This window comes from Arctopsyche grandis, chromosome 7, assembly GCF_051622035.1.
Source record: "Arctopsyche grandis isolate Sample6627 chromosome 7, ASM5162203v2, whole genome shotgun sequence".
Lineage (NCBI taxonomy): Eukaryota > Metazoa > Arthropoda > Insecta > Trichoptera > Hydropsychidae > Arctopsyche > Arctopsyche grandis.
Window position 1 is genome coordinate 14,143,680 of NC_135361.1, and position 18,577 is coordinate 14,162,256.

General features: G+C 33.6%; 2 protein-coding genes across 3 annotated transcripts; one reads left to right on the plus strand and one right to left on the minus strand.

The window, feature by feature from the left end:
• Positions 1–4: 4 nt before the first annotated feature.
• Atac2 (Ada2a-containing complex component 2) lies at positions 5–4,362 on the minus strand. Its single transcript, XM_077435415.1, has 12 exons — positions 3,863–4,362; positions 3,650–3,787; positions 3,421–3,569; positions 3,221–3,328; positions 3,021–3,153; positions 2,779–2,947; positions 2,269–2,699; positions 2,115–2,199; positions 1,743–2,040; positions 1,489–1,670; positions 1,333–1,413; positions 5–219 (listed from the first exon to the last, which is right to left on the minus strand). Exons 1-12 carry the CDS (start codon positions 4,069–4,071, stop codon positions 124–126), a joined length of 2,079 nt encoding a protein of 692 aa, XP_077291541.1. The 5' UTR covers positions 4,072–4,362; the 3' UTR covers positions 5–123.
• Positions 4,363–8,603: 4,241 nt separating this feature from the next.
• Positions 8,604–18,020, plus strand: LOC143914971 (folliculin-interacting protein 2). Of its 2 annotated transcripts, XM_077435418.1 has the most exons (14): positions 8,604–8,867; positions 12,287–12,530; positions 12,949–13,061; positions 13,132–13,511; positions 13,592–13,740; positions 13,832–13,971; positions 14,041–14,184; positions 14,263–14,418; positions 14,493–15,028; positions 15,575–16,370; positions 16,459–16,562; positions 16,825–16,936; positions 17,454–17,565; positions 17,653–18,019. In XM_077435418.1, the coding sequence occupies exons 1-14, from the start codon at positions 8,731–8,733 to the stop codon at positions 17,857–17,859; spliced, it is 3,330 nt and encodes a 1,109-aa protein (XP_077291544.1). In that variant the 5' UTR covers positions 8,604–8,730; the 3' UTR covers positions 17,860–18,019. The 2 variants fall into 2 exon arrangements, with proteins under 2 accessions (XP_077291544.1, XP_077291542.1); XM_077435416.1 differs by having other exon boundaries at positions 14,493–16,370; positions 17,653–18,020.
• Positions 18,021–18,577: the final 557 nt, after the last annotated feature.

Below are 18,577 nucleotides of genomic sequence, written 5' to 3' on the forward strand. Positions count from 1 at the left end.
AATTAAAAATGAAAATGATTTTTAATTTTTATTTAAAATGATCATGTTCAATACAAAAAGTAAGGTAAATATGTATGTACATACATACATATATACAAAATAAAAAATATCACAATATAAAAATCAACTTCTACTCAATCGAAGAAACAATGCATGCTTGCATTCGTTCGATTCCGGTGGAAAATACTTGTCGTAAAACTCTTGCAAAAATTCCTCAATCTGTAAAATGATTTAACACATTGTACATATATATTTAATACGTTATAGTCCAAGTGTTCACTCCGGTTCATTCATGAACATACTAGTTTGTTCATACAAGAACTATTGGTTTAAGTCAGTCAAAATATATCATCAAATAGAATCATGAGGTGTTACATGAAACTTCTAGCTATCGAAACACCAAGTATTTAAAAGGGAAATCTTATGGAAACCATATTAGAATGTTGCTATAATTCCCATATCCGCTTATTTTTAAAATATTGCAACCCAGGGTAAGCATACATATGTACATAGAGGATGGGATAACGATTGAGAATACTTAAACTTATGTATAAGGGCGAAAATACACCGAGTGGTAAGAGACGTTATGGGTCCTTGGCTTCCCGCTGTGACCGTAGACAGTAGGTGTTCCCCAAACCAAATTCGGTTGTACTTGCATGTGCAGAATGGTTCCCGGAAAGATGCACTAAATTGCACTGAATAGTAGCGCAGTCTTGAGAAGTCATAATTTTCAAAGGCGCTCAAAAAGAACTTACGCAATATATTTAATTCCAAAAAAAAGGTTAGCACCCTCTTGACGCTTTTTTGTGGAATTCTATTGCGTTAGTTCTCCTTGAGCATTTCTGAAAGTTTGGATATCTCGAGTGCATTTTTCCGGTCACCGTGCAGAATGCATATATTTGGAAAGTCGCACGTGTATGCATATCCATATGCAACCGACAAGTTTCTCCTACATTTCTTATAATATGGGATTCACCATTATCGATCACTGTCAAGCAAGGAAAAATACAAGAATAAAATATCACCGAAAACACTCCAGGGGGTGATTTTTGGGACTGTGTACCATGTACATATATGGGTTAGGGGTGCATTTCGCATTTTTAAAAGTATCTAAAAAAACACATACCACGTCCCACTCAGCGTGTTTTCGCCCTAATAGTTTTTGTATGATAAAACTAGATCGTTTGTTAATTTGTTCTTTTGTGTACATTATAACTGGCCAGAGTGGTTCGTGTATGAACACACTGGTATGTTCATGAACGAACAAAATTTAAACTTGAACTGTAACATATACACATTTAAAATATCTTTCACCACATATGGTAAATTCACCTTGAATCCAAATTTTTGGTACAGAAAAACTGCAGGATTAGAAGCCGATACGTGAAGAGTGATGTCTTTGTCGATGCATGTCTAAAATTGGTCAATTTTAATTAATCAGATGATTTATCAATATAATAGGCATATAAAAAGTAAACAAACGCTGACTTGTGTTAAATGGTACAACATGAAACTCGCAATTCCGCATTTACGCCACTCGGGTCTCGTGAATATGAAAGATATATAGGCCTCGTTCAGGCTCACATCGGGTACGAGAAATGCAAAAGCGACGACAATTTTTTTGTACAGAACAACGCAGCTGAATTCAGGATATAGCAGAGTGTCAGAAACTGTAATTTTTTTAATTATATTAAAATATGCGATGGAATTCACTTGAAAAGAAAAATGCAAGGAATGCTTACGATCGATTCCGGGCCAAAAGAAGTGTTCACACAAACTATTTATCGATGATATATGTTGTGGGCGCACATAACAGTAGTCTAGAGATGATATTTCAGATTGAATTTTTTTTGGCTTATTTTTGTTTACTTTAATTTGAACGTCGTTCATTAATTGTATCCACGGTGAAACGGTTTCCGTGTCACGCCATATGTAAGGTTTGAGTAGTTTTCCACTATATGGTGATATGAATGGAGATATTTCACAGGAACCTACCAATCTAATTGCGAAGTTCAAATGAGGAGAATCTCTGCTAGACACCTAAAACAAATATAATTTTTATAAATTGCAATACAATATTTGTATTTATAATATGAATAGGTGCAAATAATTACTTGGAACTGATCTAGAACCCTTCTCTCATTCGATAGATGTGTCGAAGTGTTTTGCAATGGATAGTATGCAAGTTTGGTCACCATACTAGAATTTAAAATTTTAATAAAGTATATGTATACATTTGAAAATAATTGCAGATTCGCATTGACTCACTTGTCTAAATCAAACAAGGGCACACGTTTATTTCTTTTTAATCTTCTCAATGCTAATTTGGCACGATATCTAATAAGTTTCTTATCGATGCTCATGAAATGAGCCTTGCGGCACACATTATTTAGATTATTGAGATCTTGCACTTCTGTATATTCGTTTGTTAATCTGCTCTTAACATTTTCATATAAATTATCATCGTTGTTTTTCAACCACGGTATATTTTCAGATATCTTAGAATCAGATAACAGACTTTTAACAGGAGTAGGAATAAAATTTTCATATGGTTTTTTAGTTTTATTAAGTGATTCCACTTTTTGAGTGTTTAATATTTTAGTTGGACACAAAATTGGTTGGTTCGGTTGATTGACTGTGTTGATTTTTGTGAGTTTCGTTGGAGATTTTTTAATTTCTTCAAAAATATTTGAATCATTCTGAAATTATTTGTTACTGTTAATCGATACAAAAACAAAAGAGAGATTAGAAATATTAACAGTAAATAAAATAAAATACTTTTGGTGTATTATATTGATTCGTTTCTATTGATGTATTATATTGATTCTTCGGCACTTCATCGAAATCTAAAAGAATGTCGTCAAAATTTCCCATCATCAGTGAATCATCACAATCCATTAAATAATTAGAAAAATATTCATCAATATCACTGCTTCCCGGATCAACGCTTCGAATAATAAAAATAATTAATTATTAGTAGATAATTACACATATTTAAAAGTGGAATATAAATTCTTTACCTATTGGACACTTCACTCGTAACTTCAGATTTGGGACTCGAAGGATTTGAATCCTGATTAGATTGCACATATTCTTTTGAAAAACCTTGTTCGCTTTTCAATTCGATTGCATTGTCCAGTAAATGATCGAATCCTTAAATTTGAAACATGAATAATACGCTACTAAATCATAATGTGTGCATTTATAATAAGAATCTTACCTATTCCAGACAAAATTTTTTGTAATATTTTAAGCTCCGTTGCTTTATCAGGCGCAAAAGCGGTAGAATTCTTGCGCTCTCTTTGTTTCCAAAGAGTATATTCTGAATCTAAAATGTTTTATTATATGTACATATTTCAAAATGTATATAACATGAATATGAAAAGAAATAACACAAATTCTATTTCATTTAATACTGACATAAATATTGAATAAGTGCAGGAGAAAATCCATTCGAAAGTCTCCACCAACCGCTTTCTTTCAATGTGTTATTGCCCGATTCAAAGAACACATTATTCCAACAGGACAAAATACTAGTGAATGATCCATTGACATTCTTTTTACGTTTACTAAACATATAACACAATGATAATAGTATTTTAAAAATACAATCACAAAATATTAGCAAGACTGAATACTGTGAACTTACCACGAAGAATCGAATAAATGTTCCCAGTTATTTGTGATGAAAGATGCAATGTGAGTGCGCCAATGGAAATATCCATGGTTGCTAATACGTAAAGATTTTTTTGATAGATGATTCAACGCTATGGCAATGACAAACAGCCTGTGAAACGCACATGAAATGTTAAAAAATGTGTTATTATATATTTAATATCAACAGTGATAAAGGTGATCTCACCATGACATTTTGTCGCGTTTAAAAACTTCCGTTTTGGTGAAGGAACAATCGGCACATGTATAATCGAAAAATATGTCATCGTAAAAATTTCCTGGGGTTTTTTTCAAAATTAGACACTCCAAATGAACTAGCCGTTTACATAGTTTACACAACAAACAAGGTGAGATTTGTTTATTTTCCGGTTTGCCACAATTTTTACAATTCTCCATGATTGGTATTTTTATGCTTAAATTACATTATATTTTATATAAAATAATAAAACTAGTACAACATGATAGCGCGACTCCAAATTTACAATAACATAACCTAAGTCGATCTACGCTCACAATTTGACAGCTAATATTTGGCCTAAATATATGCCATTACACTCCAAGACAAAAGTAGTAAATAAAAGGGTTCGGTGATTACTGGTACTGATTACAAAGGACTCGTCACAAAGTCACTAAAATCTGTATAACGGAACATCTGGCAGCCGAAAAGTCCATCATGTCATATGCACTGAAATTCGTGCTTATGGTTTATACATAGCTGCATGCAAACCCGTCCGAGCACGCACCATGTTTCGCGTAATTTCCATCACTCTGCCGGTTTATTTTGCATAACTCTTATTATCTTATTTTAAGAATAAAAAAGTATTAAACGGCTTAAAAAAAATAGCATCACACGGTAAACGGATTATTTCGTAAATTGCGGTTGCGCACATGATATATGTATGTATATATGTATTCCATAGTTAAAAACCCTAAGAAATTCTGGAACTTCATCAATTCTAAACGTGTAAATCGTGTAAAGTCGACTATTATGTACAATGATTCTGGATTGTTAGAGGGTGATCAAAACATTGCTAATGGATTTGCCGGACTGATTCCACGGAACCTACCAATGACTCGGAATTTACTTTCCCCACTTTAGCGATTAATCATCTTGACTCTTCCGATCTGAAATATGGCTTTCTAAAGTTAAAAAATATTTATTCTTCCGGTCCTGACTCCATCCCTAATTACATCCTAAAAGGATGTGAGGTTAGTCTCTTAGAACCTTTAAAATTCATTTTTAACTTAATTCTAAAGAACTCTTCATTCCCCAATTTATGGAAATGCTCTAAAGTAACTCCTATTCATAAGAAGGACGATAAATCTTGTGTAAGGAACTACAGACCAATTACTATCTTGTCAGCGCCAGCCAAAATGTTTGAGGTAATATTACACAGATACATTTTTAATCACTTTCAAAATACGCTCATTGATCAGCAGCATGGCTTTCGTCCGGCCAGATCAGCTATTACCAATTTGTTATGTTTCTCTAGTGACATAACCAGCGCTTTGGATTGTAATAATCAAATGGATGTAATATATACTGATTTTGAGAAGGCGTTTGATAAAGTTGATCATAAAATTTTAGTTAGTAAATTAAGTTTTATTGGATTTACTAATAATCTTGTTAGTCTTTTTATTTCTTATTTACAGGATCGACGTCAATTCGTTAAGTTTGGGAGTTGCTTTTCTTATGAGTATGTTGCCACTACTGGGATTCCCCAAGGATCAAATCTTGGCCCTTTATTATTCCTAATATTTATCAACGATATTCAATCTTCTATTCACCATTCTAAATTTTTATTATATGCGGATGACTTAAAAATCTATAAGAGAATAATTGATTTACCTGACGCTCTTTATTTGCAAGAGGATTTGAATTCTATTTATGAATGGGCTAATGTTAATAAACTTCCCTTCAATATCCTAAAGTGTTAGGTCATTTCTTACTCTCGTTCTCGTTCTCCTATTAAATATCCGTATAAATTTCATGATTCTCTTCTTCAGAGAGAATTATTTATATCTGATCTGGGAATAGTCTTCGAAAATAGTTGGAGTTTCAACATTCACATTGAGAATATCTGTGATAGGGCAACAAAAATCCTTGGATTCGTAATCCGTAATTCGTCCAAACTAGGGCTCACTGCCATTCGTCTCTTATATTGTACATTAGTTCGCAGTGTGCTCGAGTTTGGCTCCATTATATGGTCTCCCTATCAACTTCGTTACTCTCTAATGTTGGAACGAGTCCAAAGGAAATTCCTTAGATTTTTATATCTGAAGACATTTGGATTTTATCCATATCTGTTCCCTAGTGCCTTTGTCTTGGGATCTTTGGGTTTCAACTCCCTGGCAAAGAGAAGAGATTTATTTATTGGGAAACATTTCGTAAAATTACTTAGAGGAGAGATTCACAATCCCGCTATCCTGGAGAAACTAAAATTCTGGGCCCCGGAAAATCGTAGAGTTTTAAGAAAACATGATATATTTTTGCCAATTAGGGCTAAATCAAACGTGCTCATGAACTCCCCCCTCTCGAGAGCTGTTCGACTCCTTAACTTACTGGCACATTACTTGGACCTATTCGATGCCAGTTATGTTGAGTTGGTGGAACACATCCTAAATAGCACGATATAAATTTTTCAATCTTATTTCTTTGTTTTTATTTTGTGTACATATTTTTTACTTGATTTTTATTATTTTTTATGATGTTTTTTTTTTATTTTTGATTTTTATTATTTTTTTATGATGTTTTTTTTGTAATTTTTATGATTTTTATTATTTGTATTATAATCACATTGACGCTTTGAGGCAACCTGTCAAGTCTCTGTGGTATTGATTTTTTTAAATAAAATAAAATAAATAAAATATGTATATGTCTTTCGATGGATGAAATTTTCGGATGCCAGATGTTCTGTGATCGAGATTTTAGTCACGTGTGCGAGATCAATCATCATCAAGATTAATCATCAAATCCAACACAAACGTGCACAATTAATGCATATCCGAAGATACCACCTTCGTTTTAGCAATTTGACAGACACAAGACAATAGTCTAACACAGGTATGCGCAAACTTTTCGAATGAAGGGCCGCATTAGGAATTAAAAATGAGCGGCGAGCTGCAAGTAAAATACGGTTCGGTGATTACATCTCAAATGTGAATCGCTGCCCTCTGCAGTCTACGTTACGAAATTCGGTCGCGCGGATCTATTGTTGCACGAAAATTCGTCGCAGAGGAAAGTTTCCGTACAGAAAACTGCCCAAATCTCGTAAAAAAGCATTTGTTGAGCAATAATTGGGCAGTTTTCTGTACGGAAATTTTCGTGCGACAGGAGATCCGTGCGAGCGATTTTCGTAGTGGCGGTTATTCTGGTAGCGATTCACAGTTGAGATGTAACCCGTTTACCGTAAAATACTATTTATATAGACATTATTTTCTGTTATGAAAAATAATTTCAACATAAACAAATAAGCGATTCTTTAACCTTTCCCATACGGTGCTAAAAAATTCCGCGTGCACCTATGATGTCGACTCTGTCGAAATGTAGAAATTTGTGATTTTAATTAACAACAATTTGGCGGGCCGCATGCTTGCCCAGACTTGGTCTAATGGTGCGTACGCACCAAGCCAACGAACGGCCCACAGGCCAACTTTAAAAACCAGTAGCGTACAAAATATCGAAATAAAAATTAAATTTAAAAATTGAAATTTAATATCAAAATTAAAACTATTATTATTATATTAAAATTAAATTCAAGTATCAAAATAAAATTATAATCATTATATTAGAATTAAAATTAAATATTGAAAGTTAAAACAGAACATGCACAATTTAAATAAATTTTCGAGATTGACCTAAAATTAGATCATCAACAATCACATACAGGTAATCCTCGACTTTGGTTGTCGAAGATGTTTTGACTTACGAAGATACGCACTAAGATCGAAAAAAAATTAAAGAATTATTATTTTTACTTCCCCGTAATGCGCAGTTACTGAGAATATATCATGTATTAGTATGGGTGATCCAACGATTTTTGCTAACCCGGGGTGTTGTCGGTCACATCAAACGGATTTTTTTATTCTTCAATTGTTTCTCTCGTCGAAATAAATCAAGTAATTAAATCATTTCAGAGGTAAAATTTATCGGATAATGTGTGATTATTAATTTTATTTCGACGAAAGAAAAAAAACCCTTTGACAAATCACCGACATCCGACACCGCGTTTTTTTATGAATTGTTTTTTTTTATCGATTATCCACGTGGAAATACAGTAACATCTCGTGACGACTTTAACAATATTTTTTTTCGCTCGTATGCAGAGAAATTATAATATTTCTCTGGTTTTAAATGCGGTATCGTCGTAATTCAAAACATTGTTGTAATTCAAAACATCAACGATGATCTAATTTTAGCTCAATCTCGCTCTTTAGCTTGATTTTGATATTTAATTTTTATTTCGATATTTTGTACGCTACTGCTGGTTAAAAAGTTGGCCCAAAATCGTCGTTGGTTTAGTCCGTAAGCACCATAACAAGTGCTCTCAACAAAAACAAAACTACGTACATAGATAAAGTAAAAAAATTAGAGCCAAAGGACGCCTCTTGCACGGATATTCTCATTCCTAACATTGGCTGGCACTCCCCTTTCATCAGGTCAAATAACAGCTGATAACAGCAAACGCTTTCCGATTTTTGAAATCGTGGGTGGGCGTGTTCGCAAATACGCGCTCGCGAGCCGGCAGTGAAAGTGATAGTGATGCCGCGCTCGCGATCGTCACACAGCACACAGCACACACTCGTAAACAAATGGTGTGGGTGTGGGTGTGGGTGTGGGTGTGGGCGCGCGTATTTGCGGTGAGGGAAGGGGAGGGGAGGGGAGGGGAGGAGAGGGGAGGGGGCAGCTGTCATATGACTGAATCCGCACGTGACGCTGTTTGGCTGTTTGGGTGTTTGGGTGTTAGTGGCCGAGTGGCCGACTTGCGTTTGGGTCGGCGCCGCGCAAGCTGGCTCCGTCCTCACCACCACCACTAGTCTTGCACACTCGTCCAGATGCCGCTGCTGTCGAGGCTCCTCGGCCGCAGGGGCGGAGGCGCCGCCGCCCCCTCCCCCGCCTCCGCGCCGGCGCCTCCGCCCCCGCCCCCGCCCCCGCAGCCTCCGCCCCCCAAGCCGCCGCTCGCTCCTCACAGGTAATTCCCTCTTCATTATGTTAAGTCCACTCACATTCACTCGCATCTATAGGTTCGCATCATCCTCATCCTTGGAGTGCTCTTTTGTCTATGCTTTTTACGCGCGCTTTTGTTTACAACTTTATTGTTTACAGCTTTACTTATTATCAATACACTTTATGTGCCCACACTGATGCTAATTTCCCCTTCTTTTTTTTTGTTATTGTTTATCGTCATCCGCTGTACATGCATTCGTTCAAGCTTTTTCCAAACTTTTACACTTGTGGTTACGACTATCATTAATTTATGCCTTATATATTTTCTAGTTTTTTTTTAAATATAATAGAAATTTTGATGTGACAAAATTGAAAATTGCACAACTGAATGAAACTGCACTTCGTAAACAAAAAAATATATAACTTTGTAGGAATTTGCAGCTAAAGCGAAATATTTTAGGTGAATATATCCCAACTTGCAATATCTCAAGATAATTTTTTCGGTGTATTTCGTATTTGTATATATACAAAACACATACGAAAATGTTTTACGTAGTGAAATAGTATGTACTTATTTTACGAGATAACATTTACCATTAAAAAAAATCGGATGGGACCAACCCATGATTTTATCTATGTATTTGAGGGATATAAGGAGGTTACAAATTACACAAGATAAAAGCTCTACTTCCGGTTGTCGGATTTTGTTCAAAAATTTTTTATTACTTAAAATTACTATAATTATTATACATATTAAATATCAAGAAAATAAAAATAATTAAAAGGTTAAAATAAAATAATGAAATATTAAAAAGAAAAATACTACTTCCGGTTTACGAATTCTGATCAAAACCTTATCAGCTAGTAAGTTAATACATAATGAATACAAATATAAATTTTCAGCTTGATACGTTCAGGGGTGTGGAAAGAATTTTTTCACAACATTTTTTACTTTTCTAAGAGGAAACAATTCCACTTCCGGTTTATTAAATTTATTGATTTTTTTTTTATTTTCATCACATTGATACAAAAATTATACTCGAGTTTTTTCGTGAAGAGCACACATGTTTAAGGGGTCGAAAAAAATAGTGGAAGAAAAATAAACTGCCACTTCTGGTTGACGGATGCTTACCAAATTTTATGCAAAACTTGGTTTTAAGCATAAACTTCTGCATATATGTACATATATAAAATTTCAGTTCAATAAACCAAAAGGTTCCTGAGAAAAATATAAAAAACCATAAAAAAAATTCTCTAAAGTAAAAGTACTACTTCGGGTTCAGCTATAAATATTAAAAAAATATTAGGGTATAAAATTTATAATTTCTATTACATGTAAAACAATTTCAGTCCGATTCGGTTAGCGGTTTGGAAGATTATTGAATTCGAAAACTAAAAAAAAGAGGATACCTATAATGGGAGGTACCTTTCTGGTGAATTTAAAAATTTGAAAAAAATTGACAAGACATTTTTTTCTAGATCTTCAATTATTAAAAACGAACATTAAAGAATCGTAGTTACAAATTTTTGAAAAAAATAATTCATTTTTTTGAATGGTGTCGTGAAATTCTACACAAGATTGGCTACTATTAAACTTAGAAATCCAACATTTAAACATTTGGTCCACATATTGTTTATCAAAGAAATAAAAAATCGTTCGGCAGGTGCTAAACATTAGACTAATTTATCAATATTTTTGTAGGAAATATAATTATCACTGAAGTTCTTGTTTGTATCTACACTTCAATCCATCTATTAGATAAAAAAGTGTACTGGTTTTATCTTACGACTTACCAGGATAAACACCCAAAAAATCAGTACGAATGGTCACCTTAGATTAGAAGGGACAAGTTCCTGAGACTTCTGCTATTTGGATTGCCCCGATTCCGGAGAAAATAATAACAAAAGATTATTAAAAAAAATATTGAATAAAATTAGAGTCGTAACGGTAAGCAAGTTCAATGCACTCAAAGAATTATGGAATGCTGTGTGCTAGGCATAAGGTGGAAAGACAGGAAACGGAATATGTGGGGAGAAGTATGACAAGGGTAGTGGACAGATTGAAGAGATTGAAATGGCAGTGGGCGGGCCACGTGGCTATAAGAATGGGCGAAAGGTGGACAAAAGAAGTTTTAGAATGGTACCCGAGAGAATGCAAAAGGGTAAAAGGAAGATGGGTAGACGAAATTTGGAAAATGTGTGGAATGAGATGGATGAGAGTTGGATTGGAAGCGTGCTGGAGAAGGCTTCATCCAGCAGTGGATGGTGAATGGTTGTAGATGATGTCAAATACAAACGTTGTTGGACCAATAATAATAGTCAATATAGAAAACTATTATATATGTACACATATCGAAGTATCAAATGTTAACCCTAAAACTAGATAAATGCTATCAAAGTTCAAGGGTGTATTATTTATATAGTCTGAGTTACTACAGTGTCGTAGGAAATATATTCTATTATTATTTTTTTTTTTTTTTATTTATTTTCGACCGTATACTAAGATTGTATGATTGTATGATCGCTCGCAAGATAATCATTGCCACAAAAATCGCGAATACGGAATATCTGGCTCTCGAATTCTTGTTAGTACAATATTTCACTTTAGATTGATGGAGTTTTTGGGTGCCAGTTGTTCCGTGATCGAGATTTTAGTGACGTGTGCGAGATCGCTTTTTGCGGAATAATCACCGAACCGATATTTTGTCACTTAACGTACTGTATTCTTTTATTTATAAATTAATTAATCATTTTCGGTGGATATATTTTTTTTTAAGTACTATAATACAGAATTTATATTAATGATTATTGTTCCACTCTTTGTTTGATATAATAAATGCAATGCAAAAAGTTACGTTCCATCTTATCTCTGCGCATAAAATTTTCCCTTGTAACGAATTCAATGCGTCAAAGGTTATTTGTTTTGCAAATAGGAAGTCTTATCATATGTACATTTATAGAATAAAATTAAACGAAAATCGAAAATATGTATTGGAATTTTCCTCAATGAAACATGACATTTATTGTTGGGTATTGTTTATATTGAACATGTATCTTTAACTTTTGATAACCTATTGATTTTTTCAACCAATAGTTGACTTTTGTGAAGTTAATCTGTTTTAAAATAACCACATTTTTTCAGTGTATAAAGATTAAATGCATCTGTCATTACATACAATATACACATCCATGTACAATGTATATATGAAATCTCATAGTGTAAATGTTTTCATTTTGTAAAATATTCAATCGGTGCCGCTCGTTCTATCTGGCTTAAACTAAAGTCATATATTTCAGTCATTACCGTTAGGCATATTTTGAGTTTCAGTATATCAGTTTTAATCATGAAGTAAGGAAGAATCAGTAGTCAAATGTAGTATTTAAGTTCAACTACAAATTGTGTATTGTGATATTTTGCTATTCATTTGTTATGATATTTTTCAGATTGTTTCATTTTTCCAAAGAGCAAGTGCGGGTTTTGTTATTTAGAGAATGCGATAGAAGTGGAAGAAAATTACTGTTCGACTCGGCTGCCGTTCGACGGGTGTCTGTAAGCGATGTTCAAAAGACTTCCGAGTATACCTTCACACTGTTTCAAAATCGTAAAGAGAGTAAAGATAGTAAAAGTGCTTCGAAAAGTTCAACCAAAGCCAACGTCGTCGAAGTGTCTCAAGGATATGGATATCAGGTCAATATTTTTTCCACTTTTGCTAATCACAGTTCATATGAAATGTTTGTTTTGCACAATAACTATGCAGACGCTCGTTTAAATTTGCAATTTGATACTTTATCTGGCAACAGTACGTTGAACTTTGCTACATTTACATTCGAGTAATGTATATGTACCTGTTCTGTGATTCATGCTGTACTATATAAACAATAAGTCACATGATATTATAGTCATGTGGATTTATGATTTAGCTAACAAGCACATATAGATAAAAATAACAAACATATGTACATAGTTGTCATGTGATTTTTACTCGGCTATCGTATTTTACAAAACAGACAATGTTTGTTCATAAACACATTTATGATAAAGTATTCACATGCTCGCAACTTCGTATATTTTAAAATGAAATGCTAAATTGATTAAAATCTTTCAGTGTTTACCACCTGACGCTGATGTGTCCGTACTTGGTGAAATGATTTTCGGAGCCGTAGCAATGAATTTCAAAGGCATGTCGCTTAAAGTTCACATTTTGAACTCGCCAGAGAGGTAGTTATTGCATACTTCGATAAATTACTCATAATATATTGTGTATTTAAATTAAATTACACACTTTCAGGGTGATGTGTACTAAAGTGTTTTGTACATCGACGTGCGGTAGACGGCGTTCTCATGCCCTGTCTACAAATTTAGACAACGGAAGTATCACGGGAACATCTCACGGTATTAAAACTGATCCCAACGTTCCTCCAAGTAGAAGAAGCAGCTTAAACTATTCCACGAATAATAACGTTTTTAACAATCACGTTAATTTGTCTACGTCGCTCGATATGCGACCGTCGAATGAAGATCGGTGGACATTTTTCAAGGAAGATTCTGGAATTCACGGAGACTTTTCGTCTCAAAGCAGTGTCGGGTCTTGTTGCAACAATGAGTCATACTCGTCGAATTTCGACAGAGACGATTTTGATATGTCAAATGATATGCATTATTTTGGATGTAAGTGTACTCACTCAATATTATTGCAGTATATATATATTTTTTAATTCAATTGAATCAAACCGGTTTGTATTCCACAGGCTCTACGAATGTTCCCACATCGAATATTGGAAATAATTTGCAATGGAGACTGAATCGTCATATTTGTACAAGTTTAAGGCATTCCTCTTCTTCGTCTCGGAATTCAAATTCCAACCTTTCTCTTAATCCGGGCAGTTCGGACTCTCCCGTAAGTATTTATGAAATGCGTTTTTTTTTAATTACAATAATAATACTATATATGTATGTATAAACATCGCTTGAATTTAATAATTTTACAGTTCTTAAGTAGTAATAGTGAAGCTAGTACATCCGATAGTCTTTCGAGTAATAGTAATAGCAGTTATAGTAGACCTTCGAATACAACTAAGAGAAAATTAGGACTTGCTATAATCATCAGCCTATCTGATAATACGGAATCGTAAGTTTTGTAAATACATATGTATATTTTGTTAATGTTTCTTGATGACAATGTTTTTTATTTTTATAGGGAAATGTTTAAATTTCTTATGGATCATGCTATGTTAGTTGAAGCTGCTTTAGATAGACTTCGTTTAGCAGTACAAACAATTTGCTATGAACGTCATGCTTTTATTACCAAAATGAGTAAAGCGACTGAAGAAACTGCACAATGGTTTATATTTGTATACATACATATTTATACTACTTCTTATTGAATAACAAAAGTCACACTGTACTATTTGTTTTTTAGGTTAGTCGACTTATTGAGTGGGGCTCGGTTAAAATGGCCCCTTTGGCTTTGTTTGGCCGGAACTCAAAAAATCTGCTCCCATGACAAATTATCTAGTGATTTTTTACGGGACATGTACTCTCTTCTCAAGACGTTGGATACTAAAGATACATATTTGTGAGTAGTTTTTATTTTTTAATTTTTTAATGGAAAAGTTAATTGCACCATTTTATATGATCTTTTTTTTTCAGTTTTATGAGTACTCTTATTACAAATGTTTTAACGTATCATCTTGGTTGGGTGAATTCCGTGAGTCCATATAATGCTCCGTTGACGATTCAACAGAAAGAACTTGATTATTTGAATAATAGTCATCCTTACAATCCACTCTGGGCGCAAATTGGAGAACTTTACGGTGCTATCGGAACGCCAGCTCGAATATCAAAAACGTTCATCTATAGTAGGAGAAATAGTTCTGCGGTCAATAGAATTCTCAATGTTTTATCGTACTTTATTAGATGTGGTGAAGTGAAAAGATTCGACGTTGACTCAAAGCAATTGTCTTGGGAAACAATAGACTCGCTCATGGAAAAGCCTGAAAGTCCTGTTGAAACTGTCTGCCCTAAATTAGATAGTGATTATACTAACAGTGGAGACTATATAGAAATGAGCACATTTTCATTGAACGATACTTCGATTAACTTACAAAGCAACAAGTCTAAGATTGAGACATACTCTATGAACCTGAATGAAAACCATCACAATCCTTTGATTAGTGAATCTCTTAGTGAGTGTAATGTACCAATTAATAAATCTTCGCTTAAACGAACAAAAAGTTGTGTCACAAAGTTGCAGGATAGTCATCAAAACTCGTATTTCGATTTTAACAAATCTAGTTTAAGTTCAATTTCTACATTAGTGCCTTATACTGAAGACAATTCATCAGATAAAATCAGCGATAAATGTACAACGATTTCAAATAATAACGATTGTGATTTTTGTACTTCGGTTAATAACGTTAATATTAATAATAAAATGAGTAAACTTCACCGTGTTTCAACCAGTAAAACCTTAAATAACGTACAAATAAAATATGACTCATCGAATATTAATGTTGAAAACCATCTAAACGTTCCTATTTTATCCAAATATAGTAAAATATCAGAAAGTGATAGCCTTAATAATATGTTTAATAGTTTAGATATAAACTCGGTAAATCATAATCCAATAAATTCAATTGGTGAAAATACTCATTCCTCTGGGAAATGTGATGCTGCAATGGAAAAAGCAGTAGAAAGCGGTTCGAAGAAAAGAGATGTTCTTTTTGTTTTAGGAGAAGACGAAGCTTTAATTGGACTGAAGAGTGACAATGCTAAATTCGATGATAGTGGAAACTCTTCGGAATTAAACACACCGAACACTTCTTCAATGAATGTCCAAAACGCTGCATTTAACTCCAATTCGATTCTCGAGAGAGAATTCGCTCGCTCGAGAAGTTGTCCCGAGGAGATGCCGCACGATCCGAGCATACAATCTATCATAATCAACTCGTTGCAGTCGGACGCCTGCTGCGTTCAGAAACCGCAGTGCAAACATTCCAAATCGAAAAAACATTCCGGGGTAAAGTTCGAATTCGACAAATATCCCCAAATCGTCACCAACTATATGAAAAGCAAGAATTTAGAACTGCTCGATAGACACGTTATAGGCAAACCGGGAAATCTCAAAATCGATGGCTTCGAATTGGAAGGCAGCTCGGGTCTTATTCCCGTTCAGAACGAATGTGACACCTGCATCAGCTGTTCCCAGAATACTCAAATTTTGCAAACTCCGTCGAATGCATCCGAGTTGGAATACACCAGCGATATGCCGTCTAGTGATTGTGAAATTCAGTATGCTCAAGAAAAACTCGTTTTGCCGTTGATCGTCGAACCTGAACGCGTGGAGCCACTGCCCAAGATCTATGTGCGAAACAAACTCGAAAATACGTTAGTCATCAATTGGGCAGATGATCATCAATCTTCGAACGGCAGGATCAAATCCTCATCTAGCAAATGTTCTCAATTTAAGGTTAATTATGAAATAGATAAGAGTATTCACGAAGAAAAAATTGAACTACCTATTCCATTGTAAGTATTGTTTATTTTTAATATAAAAATCGTTTTAAAAACTCATTTGTTTTGTAAAATATATGTAAATGTATCGGAATTGTTCTAGATCTATGATAAAAGAGTCTGAAACTAATTGTATGTATTCTGGTTATTGTCACTCATTGATTGGTGGAATTTCTGATCATTATATACCGGATATGGTCTTGCAAGGTATTTTCATAAATAAACAACATTGGTTGTACCAAGCCCATTCTTAAAGCTGTGATTTTAGAAAACAAATTATAAATCAGACTCAAGTCTAATTTATTCATATATCATGGGTAATGAATAATCAGTCTATGAATTGTTTAATAGTAAGCCGATGGCTCGAGTCCAATTTACCATTTGATTTCATTTAGGATTAGGCCTGGTAGTAGATATAAACTTACTATTATGATGGCCTTGATCAGTATTAATTTAAATTTTATTTAAGGTGCTGTTTCCGAGGCTCACAATTGGGAAAATCAAATTAAAAGAGATTTATTTTTACAAAGTAAGAATGCTTCTGGTGGTGCTGCGTGTTTGTATGCCGATATTGATGATTGGTAATGATTACTATCAGTCCAAGTCCCAGTTTACATTTCGTTCGTTCATGAACGTACTAGTTTGTTCATACACGAACCAATCTGATCAGTTATAGTGTACACAAACAAATTGATAAACAAACTTAGTTTGTTCTCAAACTCTCAGGCATAAGTCTAAGTATTCTTAATCGTTTGTACCATCTTCTTTGTACTTATGTATGCATGGCTTGCCCTGGGTTGCAATATTTGAAAAATTATCGGAAACGAGAATTGTAGCAACCTTGTACTTAATGTGGTTTTCCATAGGATGTCCCTTTTAAATCAAAGGTTTTGACAGTTTGGCAGCTAAAAGTTTCATGCGACACTTGGTGAGTCTATTTAAAGATAGCTTTTGACTGTTAGTACTCAAAATAATACCAATAGTTCGTGTATGAAAAACTAGCATGTTCATGAGTGAAAATTTGGACTGTAATATATACATACATATTCGTTTTAGTAATATAATACTTACTAATACTGAATTACTAATATTTATTAGGAGTGTTCGAGTGTTGGGACCAAGCAGTGGTACAGCAGGGATGTCTTCTCTTGTAGCGACAATGTTGGATACTTTGTCTAATATGTACAAAGCTAAAGTTCCCGCTAATCATGTATGTTCCTTATATATATATATTGATTAATCGGTAGTAGTATAATAAAAAAATATATCATTTATTAAGATTTATTATATTTTACAGTGTTTAAAGTTTATCGAATCCAAATTGAAGGAATTTTGTATGCGATCGAAGACGTTAGCCGAGTTATTGATGGAGACGGACTTCTGTGATATGAACTATTTGACGAAATCGTTGAATCTGGAGCCGAACGACGTGCCGTTGCTGATGGCCATCGCTTCGACTCACACTCCTCAAGTTGCTTTAAAATATGGCGTTAGTTTTAGATAGTGAAGTTTAAGCTATTTTTGTCGGAATCAATTGACGTTTTGTAATGATTATTTTTATAATATAATGTAATATTGTTAATAATCCTAGTCATATACGTCTTGTAATCAAAACATGACAATAAATCGAAATATTTGTATACGAAATGAAGTGAGAGGTAATTATGTAATTTTTTTCTTTTTCCTACTTTCTTGTCCGCTCCTTACAATAAAGTGTATGTACTCTTATATATTGGCAATATTTGAAGTCATTGTAAAATAACTTCTAATCCCAATTGTGAGTCGAATATGTTTAAAATGTGTTTGAAAAGTCATGTGGGTGTAGATAAAAATAAAACAATTGCATATGGGATGAATTTATAATATGTTGAGTGATTTTCTTTTATTTTATAAAACATTATTAAGTACAATTTTATCAATGCCTAATGTTTTACACGGCAATGTAACACATTTCACTCTGATGATGCGTTTAGAATACGTATCATTAAACGCAGAGTAGCGTAAACAATTAAAATGAATCAATATTTCCACGTTTTTAATTTGGCAATGAAAGCATTGAAACATTCAAGAATGTATTAATCTTCAACAAAAATATTTTAACAGTTATTTAAATCGTCTGTATATGTATCTTTATTGTATTTGACAAAAAATTACAAACGTTAGTCATCTAAAAGTGAAATTATATTTACAAATCTCTTACTTAAATGTATTTCATAATATAT

Excerpts from the sequence above, each read along its gene's own strand:
- LOC143914971 (XM_077435416.1), top strand. The coding sequence starts at position 8,731 with ATGCCGCTGCTGTCGAGGCTCCTCGGCCGCAGGGGCGGAGGCGCCGCC. Across the intron at positions 13,512-13,591 it reads TGATATGCATTATTTTGGAT|GCTCTACGAATGTTCCCACA; the intron begins GTAAGTGTACTC and ends TGTATTCCACAG. Across the intron at positions 14,419-14,492 it reads GATACTAAAGATACATATTT|TTTTATGAGTACTCTTATTA; the intron begins GTGAGTAGTTTT and ends TTTTTTTTTCAG.
- Atac2 (XM_077435415.1), bottom strand. The coding sequence starts at position 4,071 with ATGGAGAATTGTAAAAATTGTGGCAAACCGGAAAATAAACAAATCTCA. Across the intron at positions 3,329-3,420 it reads TGCACTTATTCAATATTTAT|ATTCAGAATATACTCTTTGG; the intron begins GTCAGTATTAAA and ends AAAACATTTTAG. Across the intron at positions 220-1,332 it reads ACCAAAAATTTGGATTCAAG|ATTGAGGAATTTTTGCAAGA; the intron begins GTGAATTTACCA and ends ATCATTTTACAG.